At 43.6% G+C, this 14,083-nt stretch overlaps 1 protein-coding gene across 4 annotated transcripts in view; it reads right to left on the reverse strand.

Annotated features, from left to right (window-relative positions):
- The window catches only part of LOC123991331 (brefeldin A-inhibited guanine nucleotide-exchange protein 1-like), a 125,358-nt gene that overhangs the window by 38,625 nt on the left and 72,650 nt on the right, over nucleotides 1-14,083 (reverse strand). For 3 of the 4 annotated variants that reach the window (XM_046292823.1, XM_046292821.1, XM_046292820.1), the window contains 4 exons: nucleotides 11,743-12,034; nucleotides 10,705-10,821; nucleotides 10,241-10,500; nucleotides 8,495-8,628 (listed from right to left, as the gene is read on the reverse strand). In XM_046292823.1, the coding sequence (XP_046148779.1) occupies nucleotides 8,495-8,628; nucleotides 10,241-10,500; nucleotides 10,705-10,821; nucleotides 11,743-12,034 (803 nt within the window). The remainder of the gene's footprint in view (nucleotides 1-8,494; nucleotides 8,629-10,240; nucleotides 10,501-10,704; nucleotides 10,822-11,742; nucleotides 12,035-14,083) is intronic. The other variant, XM_046292822.1, reaches the window with a different exon arrangement.

Consider the following 14,083-nt stretch of genomic DNA (forward strand, 5'->3'; position numbering starts at 1 on the left):
CATTCGGAAAGTATTCAGACCGCTTGACTTTTTCCACATTTTGTTATTTTACAGCCTCATTCTAAAATGGGTTATAAAAAATGTCCCTCTCAATCTACACACAATACCCCATAATGACATCACAATACCCCATAATGACATCACAATACCCCATAATGACATCACAATACCCCATAATGACAAAGCAAAAACAGGCTATTAGAAATGTTTGCAAATTTAAAAAAATAAATACCTTATTTACATTAGTATTCAGACCCTTTGCCAAGAGACTTGAAATGGAGCTCAGGTGCATTCTGTTTCCATTGATCATCTTTCAGATGTTTCTACAACTTGATTGGAGTCTACTTGTGGTAAATTCAATTGATTGGACATGATTTGGAAAGGCACACGCCTGTCTATATAAGGTCCCACAGTTGACAGTGCATGTCAGAGCAAAAACCAAGCAATAAGATCAAAGGAATTGTCCGTAGAGCTCTAAGACAGGATTGTGTCGAGGCACAGATCTGGGGGAGGGTACTAAAACATTTCTGCAGCATTGAAGGTCCCCAAGAACACAGTGTCCTCTATCATTCTTAAATGGAAGAAGTTTGGAACCACCAATACTGTTCTTAGAGCCGGCCTCCCGGCCAAACTGAGAAACCAGGGGAGAAGGCCTTAGTCAGGGTACCCGATGGTCACTCTGACAGAGCTCCAGAGTTCTTCTGTAGAGATGGGAGAACCTTCCAGAAGGATAACCAACTCTGCACCACTCCACCAACCAGGCATTTATGGTAGAGTGGCCAGACGGAAGCCACTTCTCAGTAAAAGGCACATGACAGCCCACTTGGAGTTTGCCAAAAGGCACCTAAAGACTCTCGGACCATGAGAAACAAGGTTCTCTGGTCTGATGAAAACAAGATTGAACTCTTTGGCCTGAATGCCAAGTGTCACGTCTGGCGGAAAACTGGCACCATCCCTACAGTGAAGCTTGGGTGGCAGCATCGTGCTGTGGGATGTTTTTCAGTGGCAGGGACTGGGAAACTAGTCAGGATCGAAGGAAAGATGAACAGAGCAAAGTACAGAGAGATCTTTGAAGAAAACCTGCTCCACAGCGCTCAGGACCTCAGAGTAAAGTTTCACCTTCCAAAAGGACAACGACCCTAAGCACACAGCCAAGACAACGCAGGAGTGGCTTTGGGACAAGTCTCTGAATGTCCTTGAGTGGCCCAGCTAGAGCCCGGACTTGAACATGATTGAACATATCTGGAGACCTGAAAATAGCTGTGCAGCAACGCTCCCCATCCAACCTGACAAAGCTTGAGAGGATCTGCAGTGAACAATGGGAGAAACTACCCAAATACAGGTGCCAAGCTTGTAGCGTCATACCCAAGAAGACGTGAGGCTGTAATCGCTACCAAAGGTGCATTAACAAAGTTCTGAGTAAAGGGTCTGAATACATACGTGAATGTGATATTTAAGTATTTTTTTTTTAATACATTTTCTAAAATGTATAAAAACATGTTTTTGCTTTGTCATTATGGGGTATTGTGTGCAGATTGATGAATAAAAAAAACGATTTAATCAATTTTAGAATAAGGCTGCAACGTTACAAAATGTAAAAGGTCAAGGTTCCTGCAGCGCAGGGGAAACCTGACAACTTTATCATTTCAGCTTGGCCCGGAAAAGGGAAGCAGGGTACATTTTCAGTACAATAACAAATCAACCATTTGAACCATAGAAAATCCAAAGGAACAAAACATACCTGAGCCATGAACAACAAGACAAATGACCTAGGGCATGTTTTCAACATTTTTAAATGTATATATGCAACACATAAATCATATGTGTGGTGTTCATAGTCAGTGGGTTGAACTGAACAAGCCATGCAGCCTTGGAGTTTGATAACTTCCCCATTTGACTGTTGAGGACTGTCGGCGTGCTTCCTTAAAGCCAATTTGAGGTGACAAAAAAACAAGGTAATATGCCAAACTTTAATCTTTTATTAACAAATTACAACAGCAAGATTCAATACTGATTTGTAATCCCTAAAAAGACATGTTCAAAGCATCTGTTGTAAGTTACACAGCTATAAAGCAGGTCTCCTGTGTGTCGTCCGGGTATCACCAGAGCCAGTCATGGAGTAAATCTGTCTGTGGGTGAAAAGGCGTTCTGTCTTACAGACACCGAGCACAGGCCTTCCTCTGGTGGCACAGCCATCCTCCCTGTCACCCCTGACAAAGGCCTGTGATAAACAGGGATCCATTCCACCATTGTCTAGAAGACGGAACATCTCTCGTGTTCTTAGACAGTGTTCTTAAACAGAACTCTGGCAACACTACAGGAACACTGGGCCAGAACTCTCACTAGCCAATGCGGATAGAGTGTTAGGCCACATGGGCCATTGGGAGAATGATGGGAGACTGAGACAGTCAGAATTGAGTTACCATACAGAAACCAGATTCAGGAAATCCTGTTATGTAAAAACTGCTATCAGATCCAGCAAATCAGATGCTTCTTTGGCTGTAACGGGCTGGGAAATGCATACAGAAGAACACCGAAATGTAATCTCCCTTATATTGGATCAAAGCAAAATCTGATTAGATATTTTCCCTTGTCATTTCCTGTTCTACAGAGGGAGAAAAAACAGGGAGCACAGGAAGCGATACAGAACCAATAATCACCTAAGTGATGCTACATCCAAACACACACCAACCATCACAACACTCCCAACTAATAACTAGGCTACCCTCCACAAGACATGATTCAACTAATAACTAGGCTACCCTCCACAAGACATGATTCAACTAATAACTAGGCTACCCTCCACAAGACATGATTCAACTAATAACTAGGCTACCCTCCACAAGACATGATTCAACTAAGGAACACACTCCAACCATCACAACACTCCCAACTAATAACTATGCTACCCTCCACAAGACATGATTCAACTAATAACTAGGCTACCCTCCACAAGACATGATTCAACTAAGGAACACACTCCAACCATCACAACACTCCCAACTAATAACTAGGCTACCCTCCACAAGACATGATTCAACTAAGGAACACACTCCAACCATCACAACACTCCCAACTAATAACTAGGCTACCCTCCACAAGACATGATTCAACTAAGGAACACACTCCAACCATCACAACACTCCCAACTAATAACTAGGCTACCCTCCACAAGACATGATTCAACTAAGGAACACACACCAACCATCACAACACTCCCAACTAATAACTAGGCTACCCTCCACAAGACATGATTCAACTAAGGAACACACACCAACCATCACAACACTCCCAACTAATAACTAGGCTACCCTCCACAAGACATGATTCAACTAAGGAACACACTCCAACCATCACAACACTCCCAACTAATAACTAGGCTACCCTCCACAAGACATGATTCAACTAAGGAACACACACCAACCATCACAACACTCCCAACTAATAACTAGGCTACCCTCCACAAGACATGATTCAACTAAGGAACACACACCAACCATCACAACACTCCCAACTAATAACTAGGCTACCCTCCACAAGACATGATTCAACTAAGGAACACACACCAACCATCACAACACTCCCAACTAATAACTAGGCTACCCTCCACAAGACATGATTCAACTAAGGAACACACTCCAACCATCACAACACTCCCAACTAATAACTAGGCTACCCTCCACAAGACATGATTCAACTAAGGAACACACTCCAACCATCACAACACTCCCAACTAATAACTAGGCTACCCTCCACAAGACATGATTCAACTAAGGAACACACTCCAACCATCACAACACTCCCAACTAATAACTAGGCTACCCTCCACAAGACATGATTCAACTAAGGAACACACACCAACCATCACAACACTCCCAACTAATAACTAGGCTACCCTCCACAAGACATGATTCAACTAAGGAACACACTCCAACCATCACAAGACTCCCAACTAATAACTAGGCTACCCTCCACAAGACATGATTCAACTAAGGAACACACACCAACCATCACAACACTCCCAACTAATAACTAGGCTACCCTCCACAAGACATGATTCAACTAAGGAACACACACCAACCATCACAACACTCCCAACTAATAACTAGGCTACCCTCCACAAGACATGATTCAACTAAGGAACACACTCCAACCATCACAACACTCCCAACTAATAACTAGGCTACCCTCCACAAGACATGATTCAACTAAGGAACACACTCCAACCATCACAACACTCCCAACTAATAACTAGGCTACCCTCCACAAGACATGATTCAACTAAGGAACACACACCAACCATCACAACACTCCCAACTAATAACTAGGCTACCCTCCACAAGACATGATTCAACTAATAACTAGGCTACCCTCCACAAGACATGATTCAACTAATAACTAGGCTACCCTCCACAAGACATGATTCAACTAAGGAACACACACCAACCATCACAACACTCCCAACTAATAACTAGGCTACCCTCCACAAGACATGATTCAACTAAGGAACACACACCAACCATCACAACACTCCCAACTAATAACTAGGCTACCCTCCACAAGACATGATTCAACTAAGGAACACACTCCAACCATCACAACACTCCCAACTAATAACTAGGCTACCCTCCACAAGACATGATTCAACTAAGGAACACACTCCAACCATCACAACACTCCCAACTAATAACTAGGCTACCCTCCACAAGACATGATTCAACTAAGGAACACACTCCAACCATCACAACACTCCCAACTAATAACTAGGCTACCCTCCACAAGACATGATTCAACTAAGGAACACACACCAACCATCACAACACTCCCAACTAATAACTAGGCTACCCTCCACAAGACATGATTCAACTAAGGAACAGGCTACCCTCCACAAGACATGATTCAACTAATAACTAGGCTACCCTCCACAAGACATGATTCAACTAAGGAACACACACCAACCATCACAACACTCCCAACTAATAACTAGGCTACCCTCCACAAGACATGATTCAACTAAGGAACACACACCAACCATCACAACACTCCCAACTAATAACTAGGCTACCCTCCACAAGACATGATTCAACTAAGGAACACACTCCAACCATCACAACACTCCCAACTAATAACTAGGCTACCCTCCACAAGACATGATTCAACTAAGGAACACACTCCAACCATCACAACACTCCCAACTAATAACTAGGCTACCCTCCACAAGACATGATTCAACTAAGGAACACACACCAACCATCACAACACTCCCAACTAATAACTAGGCTACCCTCCACAAGACATGATTTCAACTAGGAACTACACTCCAACCATCACAACACTCCCAACTAATAACTAGGCTACCCTCCACAAGACATGATTCAACTAAGGAACACACACCAACCATCACAACACTCCCAACTAATAACTAGGCTACCCTCCACAAGACATGATTCAACTAAGGAACACACTCCAACCATCACAACACTCCCAACTAATAACTAGGCTACCCTCCACAAGACATGATTCAACTAAGGAACACACTCCAACCATCACAACACTCCCAACTAATAACTAGGCTACCCTCCACAAGACATGATTCAACTAAGGAACACACTCCAACCATCACAACACTCCCAACTAATAACTAGGCTACCCTCCACAAGACATGATTCAACTAAGGAACACACTCCAACCATCACAACACTCCCAACTAATAACTAGGCTACCCTCCACAAGACATGATTCAACTAAGGAACACACACCAACCATCACAACACTCCCAACTAATAACTAGGCTACCCTCCACAAGACATGATTCAACTAAGGAACACACTCCAACCATCACAACACTCCCAACTAATAACTAGGCTACCCTCCACAAGACATGATTCAACTAAGGAACACACTCCAACCATCACAACACTCCCAACTAATAACTAGGCTACCCTCCACAAGACATGATTCAACTAAGGAACACACTCCAACCATCACAACACTCCCAACTAATAACTAGGCTACCCTCCACAAGACATGATTCAACTAAGGAACACACACCAACCATCACAACACTCCCAACTAATAACTAGGCTACCCTCCACAAGACATGATTCAACTAAGGAACACACACCAACCATCACAACACTCCCAACTAATAACTAGGCTACCCTCCACAAGACATGATTCAACTAAGGAACACACACCAACCATCACAACACTCCCAACTAATAACTAGGCTACCCTCCACAAGACATGATTCAACTAAGGAACACACACCAACCATCACAACACTCCCAACTAATAACTAGGCTACCCTCCACAAGACATGATTCAACTAAGGAACACACTCCAACCATCACAACACTCCCAACTAATAACTAGGCTACCCTCCACAAGACATGATTCAACTAAGGAACACACACCAACCATCACAACACTCCCAACTAATAACTAGGCTACCCTCCACAAGACATGATTCAACTAAGGAACACACACCAACCATCACAACACTCCCAACTAATAACTAGGCTACCCTCCACAAGACATGATTCAACTAAGGAACACACTCCAACCATCACAACACTCCCAACTAATAACTAGGCTACCCTCCACAAGACATGATTCAACTAAGGAACACACACCAACCATCACAACACTCCCAACTAATAACTAGGCTACCCTCCACAAGACATGATTCAACTAAGGAACACACTCCAACCATCACAACACTCCCAACTAATAACTAGGCTACCCTCCACAAGACATGATTCAACTAAGGAACACACTCCAACCATCACAACACTCCCAACTAATAACTAGGCTACCCTCCACAAGACATGATTCAACTAAGGAACACACTCCAACCATCACAACACTCCCAACTAATAACTAGGCTACCCTCCACAAGACATGATTCAACTAAGGAACACACTCCAACCATCACAACACTCCCAACTAATAACTAGGCTACCCTCCACAAGACATGATTCAACTAAGGAACACACTCCAACCATCACAACACTCCCAACTAATAACTAGGCTACCCTCCACAAGACATGATTCAACTAAGGAACACACTCCAACCATCACAACACTCCCAACTAATAACTAGGCTACCCTCCACAAGACATGATTCAACTAAGGAACACACTCCAACCATCACAACACTCCCAACTAATAACTAGGCTACCCTCCACAAGACATGATTCAACTAAGGAACACACTCCAACCATCACAACACTCCCAACTAATAACTAGGCTACCCTCCACAAGACATGATTCAACTAAGGAACACACACCAACCATCACAACACTCCCAACTAATAACTAGGCTACCCTCCACAAGACATGATTCAACTAAGGAACACACTCCAACCATCACAACACTCCCAACTAATAACTAGGCTACCCTCCACAAGACATGATTCAACTAAGGAACACACACCAACCATCACAACACTCCCAACTAATAACTAGGCTACCCTCCACAAGACATGATTCAACTAAGGAACACACTCCAACCATCACAACACTCCCAACTAATAACTAGGCTACCCTCCACAAGACATGATTCAACTAAGGAACACACACCAACCATCACAACACTCCCAACTAATAACTAGGCTACCCTCCACAAGACATGATTCAACTAAGGAACACACACCAACCATCACAACACTCCCAACTAATAACTAGGCTACCCTCCACAAGACATGATTCAACTAAGGAACACACACCAACCATCACAACACTCCCAACTAATAACTAGGCTACCCTCCACAAGACATGATTCAACTAAGGAACACACACCAACCATCACAACACTCCCAACTAATAACTAGGCTACCCTCCACAAGACATGATTCAACTAAGGAACACACACCAACCATCACAACACTCCCAACTAATAACTAGGCTACCCTCCACAAGACATGATTCAACTAAGGAACACACTCCAACCATCACAACACTCCCAACTAATAACTAGGCTACCCTCCACAAGACATGATTCAACTAAGGAACACACTCCAACCATCACAACACTCCCAACTAATAACTAGGCTACCCTCCACAAGACATGATTCAACTAAGGAACACACTCCAACCATCACAACACTCCCAACTAATAACTAGGCTACCCTCCACAAGACATGATTCAACTAAGGAACACACTCCAACCATCACAACACTCCCAACTAATAACTAGGCTACCCTCCACAAGACATGATTCAACTAAGGAACACACTCCAACCATCACAACACTCCCAACTAATAACTAGGCTACCCTCCACAAGACATGATTCAACTAAGGAACACACTCCAACCATCACAACACTCCCAACTAATAACTAGGCTACCCTCCACAAGACATGATTCAACTAAGGAACACACTCCAAAAATAAACCTGCAATAGCCTATTTACTAGGGTAATACATCTACTGATCCTCTATTCTCTAAAACCAAGCAATAATAAGATTCCTGATACAGGAACTCAACTTACTTTGGGTCTGGCGGTCCATCTGACAGAGGCTTCATAGACAGCTTGCAGAGCGATCTAAACACTAGGAAGGCATCCTTCTGGAGAATATGGGAGAACTTAGCACCTGGTACTGGGCCTGTGGTCGCCCCCGACTCCTAACGCAGAAACACAAACAGATGGTCTACATCAAAAAAGTTTAATCAAGAGTCAATTATCAAGAGTCAATTATCATCCAAAATGAATTCCCCATTTGACAAAAAGAGTGTGAAATAAATGCTTCCAATTAATGTATCTGTTCAACCTTGATCGTGTAAGACTGTAAATCCTACACTCTTAGAAAAAAAGGGTTCCAAAAAGGATTATTCGCTGTCCCCATAGGAGAACACTTTTTGGTTCCAGGTAGAACCCTTTTTGGTTCCAGGTAGAACCCTCTGTGGAAAGGGTTCTACATTGAAATCAAAAGGGTACTACCTGGAAACAAAAGGGTTATACCTGGAACCAAAAACTATTCTTCAAAGGGTTCTCCTATGGGGACAGCTGAAGACAACTGAAGAGTGTAGATAATTACAGTGCTCAAATATCGCTATAATAACCTGAGGAACTGAGGGGAGATAATCTATGAATCATGTTGGAATCAACCCCAGCAGACTGGAAGACAGACACTCTGATTCAGAGGAACTGAGAGGAGATAATATATGAATCATGTTGGAATCAACCCCAGCAGACTGGAAGACAGACACTCTGATTCAGAGGAACTGGGAGGAGATAATCTATGAATCATGTTGGGAGATCACTAATTCAGAGGAACTGAGAGGAGATAATCAGAACTGGAATCAAGCCCAGCAGACTGGAAGACAGACACTCTAATTCAGAGGAACTGAGAGGAGATAATCTATGAATCATGTTGGAATCAACCCCAGCAGACTGGAAGACAGACACTCTAATTCAGAGGAACTGAGAGGAGATAATCTATGAATCATGTTGGAATCAACCCCAGCAGACTAGAAGACAGACACTCTGATTCAGAGGAACTGAGAGGAGATAATCTATGAATCATGTTGGAATCAACCCCAGCAGACTGGAAGACAGACACTCTGATTCAGAGGAACTGAGAGGAGATAATCTATGAATCATGTTGGAATCAACCCCAGCAGACTGGAAGACAGACACTCTGATTCAGAGGGATTGAGAGGAAATCATCTATGAATCATGTTGGAATCAACCCCAGCAGACTAGAAGACAGACACTCTGATTCAGAGGAACTGAGAGGAGATAATCTATGAATCATGTTGGAATCAACCCCAGCAGACTAGAAGACAGACACTCTGATTCAGAGGGATTGAGAGGAAATCATCTATGAATCATGTTGGAATCAACCCCAGCAGACTAGAAGACAGACACTCTGATTCAGAGGGATTGAGAGGAAATCATCTATGAATCATGTTGGAATCAACCCCAGCAGACTAGAAGACAGACACTCTGATTCAAAGCGGTTGGGTTAAATGCAGAAGATCCCCCTTTCCCTTTATGACTGCAGCAGCAGAGGGATTGAATAACCCTCAGCTCTTTAATTCCTCATGTTACTAATGACTTCCATGTTCATTTTTACAAATTGATAAGCCCTTTAAATGCAAAAAAAAAGAAGTTATCAGACTGGGTATTTAAACAGTTTTATTTGTCTGTTAAAACAGAAACCCATGCTAGCACAAAATCACTTTGTAGAGCAAAGTGTGTCGCCGTGGTGACAGTCAGGTCAATCCCTCTCACCTGTGTATCATTGGAGCAGACAGACAGCCTGTCGTCGGGCAGCGACGGGGTGAAGCTGGCAGAGATGGGCGTGCCGGGGATTCCGTTGGCATGGACATTCTCGCTGTCGCTGCCCAGCGCCCCCTCGTCTTCCGCCACCTCTGTGACCTCTGTTACCTTGGTGATGAGCTCAGCGGGTTCCATAATCTCTGGGGGCTGCTTGGTCTCGCTAGCAGGCTCCTTGGCATCTGAACACAGATGAGCAGGGTTCAGGCAGTACCCTTTGGAGTGGTTTAGTATGCAAGGGTCAAAATAGCACTGAGACACACAGCTCTCTCTCTTTCTAGATAGGACAAACAAGTAAACACACAGTAATGCCTAAACTCTCCAGACTTCTCATTCTAAAATGATTTTGTATCAACAAAAGTCCATTGTTGACTTAACTGACCGCAGACACAAATGTGACTTCAGATGCATAGAGTTACCTCCAACGATGGTGTTGACGACTTCCTGTAGGATGCTCTGGACGATCTCCTGGGCTTTCTCCTCATAGTTAGGCTCCTCCTCTTCTACTGCTGTCTCTTGGTCACGCTGAGCAGCACCTTGAACACAACACAAGTAAAACTTTAGTCAAAGTCCATTTAAAAGAACCCGAATACACTTAGAAAATGTAAGATGGGAAACAGTGAATTGACAGATTGAGTAAAGAAAGTGTTTTCTCTGAGTGAGACTGAGCATTATCCTTTGATACTGTAATTGTCAATGTTGACCCGATAAACAGTAGTCACTGGTATCAGCTACCACATCTTCCCTGAAGACATTGTGCGTGGATGTGTGTTTGTGTTGAAAGCAGTGAGTAATTTGGAAACAAAATGATTATTGAATCTTTGGATGAGTCTTTTTCTCACTCTCAATCTCTTTTCTATGCCTTCTCTCAGTCAGTCACTCATGAAAGCACTTATGGGCTGCATTACCACCGAGTGCATTACCACCGAGTGCATTACCACCTAAAGAGAAAGCTGTCTCATCAAATGCTTATTTAACACAGACAAAATATTTTGTCCCAGAGTTCTGCCAATATTGAGTACACAAAAATGTAAAGGTTGAGGCTTTGTTACTGTCTAAAGCAGCCAAGGTACTAGCCGAGCACAATACCCCTGGAAATGTCTTTCCTCAAACACACTGCAAAATACTGAGCGAGAGTGAAATTCTTTGTCTGTTTGACCTTGAACATGACTGCCTATATTTGTGAGTCTGTCTGTCTGTCTGTCTGTCTGTCTGTCTGTCTGTCTGTCTGTCTGTCTGTCTGTCTGTCTGTCTGTCTGTCTGTCTGTCTGTCTGTCTGTCTGTGTCTGTCTGTCTGTCTGTCTGTCTGTGTCTGTCTGTCTGTCTGTCTGTCTGTCTGTCTGTCTGTCTGTCTGTCTGTCTGTCTGTCTGTCTGTCTGTCTGTCTGTCTGTCTGTCTGTCTGTCTGTCTGTCTGTCTGTCTGTCTGTCTGTCTGTCTTATCTAAGGTGAAACTCACACTGTGCTGCTGCTGCCTCTGTCTGATTGTTCTCTGCTGTGCTGAACTCAGAGTCATTCATCCCATGTTCCCCCTGCTCCTCCTCCGTGGCCCCCTGCGTTGGGGTAGGAGTTGTGGGGGTGGAAGTGGGCGTGGGTGTAGAGGGGGTGGTGGGGCCATTGGCCTCCCGGGGAGGGCCCTTGGCTGGGAGGTAGACGTGCTGCTGGAGCTGGGGTGAGTCCGGTTCCTGTTCCTGGGTGACTTGGGAGTGCTGCCGGGGCCTCTCCCTTTCCATCTGCTTGGCCTCCTGGAGCTACGGAGGGGGTAGAGGGGAGGAGGGGTACAGACGGGCAGACCCACACACAGACACACACAGCCAGACCCAGGCCAACCCAGCGTAGCCACATACAACCAAACACACACAGACAAAGCAAATGCAAATGCACACGCACACGCACACGCACACGCACACACACACACACACACACACACACACACACACACACACACACACACACACACACACACACACACACACACACAGAGAAATGTGTTAGCACAATGTACACAAAGTCATTATATCAATTCCCTCTCAAAGATTCCCTAAGGGATTTCCACCCCAATGCCAAGCAGCAACACTTCCCGATGTCAGATCAGGAAGCAACACACGGCAGGTTTGGAATCCCAGCTTTCCAGGCAGAGACATTAGAACACATATTCAGCATGGCTCTTAACATCAGGTCTGTCTAACATGTGTGTATGAATGACATGCTGTCAAAACAAGTATGAGGCAGAGCAGCTCACATGCTTATATAAACTGGGATATTTCAGTGCAGAACAGGAGACACAGTATTTCTGGTCTAAAATACTGCATGTTCTCCTGGTTGATGCGTCACCGATGTTGATTTGATGTGTATTGATGAGGAGATGTTGAATTACATCGAGAGACAGTTGTCTGAATTATAAATGTCTTCATATGATTCCTCCACAGGCCCAAAGTCATCTGGAGATGTTGTTTATTTTCATTTGGATATGAAGCTATAAATATACACATCATAAACATTTCTAACAGAATACAATGGAAAACATTATAATATTTTTTCTTCAGCCAAGCTATAGCAGCCCCCTACACAGTATGAATCTATAACAGCTCTCTATAGTAGCCCCCTACACAGTATGAATCTATAACAGCTCTCTATAACAGCCCCCTACACAGTATGAATCTATAACAGCTCTCTATAGTAGCCCCCTACACAGTATGAATCTATAACAGCTCTCTATAGTAGCCCCCTACACAGTATGAATCTATAACAGCTCTCTATAGTAGCTCACTACACAGTATGAATCTATAACAGCTCTCTATAGTAGCCCCCTACACAGTATGAATCTATAACAGCTCTCTATAGTAGCCCCCTACACAGTATGAATCTATAACAGCTCTCTATAGTAGCCCCCTACACAGTATGAATCTATAACAGCTCTCTATAGTAGCCCCCTACACAGTATGAATCTATAACAGCTCTCTATAGTAGCCCCCTACACAGTATGAATCTATAACAGCACTCTATAGTAGCTCACTACACAGTATGAATCTATAACAGCTCTCTATAGCAGCCCCCTACACAGTATGAATCTATAGCAGCCCCCTACACAGTATGAATCTATAACATCTCTCTATAGTAGCCCACTACACAGTATGAATCTATAACATCTCTCTATAACAGCCCACTACACAGTATGAATCTATAACAGCTCTCTATAGCATCCCCCTACACAGTATGAATCTATAACAGCTCTCTATAGCAGCCCCCTACACAGTATGAATCTATAGCAGCCCCCTACACAGTATGAATCTATAACAGCTCTCTATAGCATCCCCCTACACAGTATGAATCTATAACATCTCTCTATAGCATCCCCCTACACAGTATGAATCTATAACATCTCTCTATAGCAGCCCCCTACACAGTATGAATCTATAACATCTCTCTATAGTAGCCCCCTACACAGTATGAATCTATAACATCTCTCTATAGTAGCCCCCTACACAGTATGAATCTATAACAGCTCTCTATAGTAGCCCCCTACACAGTATGAATCTATAACAGCTCTCTATAGTAGCCCCCTACACAGTATGAATCTATAACATCTCTCTATAGTAGCCCCCTACACAGTATGAATCTATAACATCTCTCTATAGTAGCCCCCTACACAGTATGAATCTATAACAGCTCTCTATAGTAGCCCCCTACACAGTATGAATCTATAACAGCTCTCTATAGTAGCCCCCTACACAGTATGAATCTATAACAGCCCCCTACACAGTATGAATCTATAACATCTCTCTATAGTAGCCCCCTAC

Source organism: Oncorhynchus gorbuscha, linkage group LG12 (assembly GCF_021184085.1).
Source record: "Oncorhynchus gorbuscha isolate QuinsamMale2020 ecotype Even-year linkage group LG12, OgorEven_v1.0, whole genome shotgun sequence".
NCBI classification, from domain to species: Eukaryota; Metazoa; Chordata; class Actinopteri; order Salmoniformes; family Salmonidae; genus Oncorhynchus; species Oncorhynchus gorbuscha.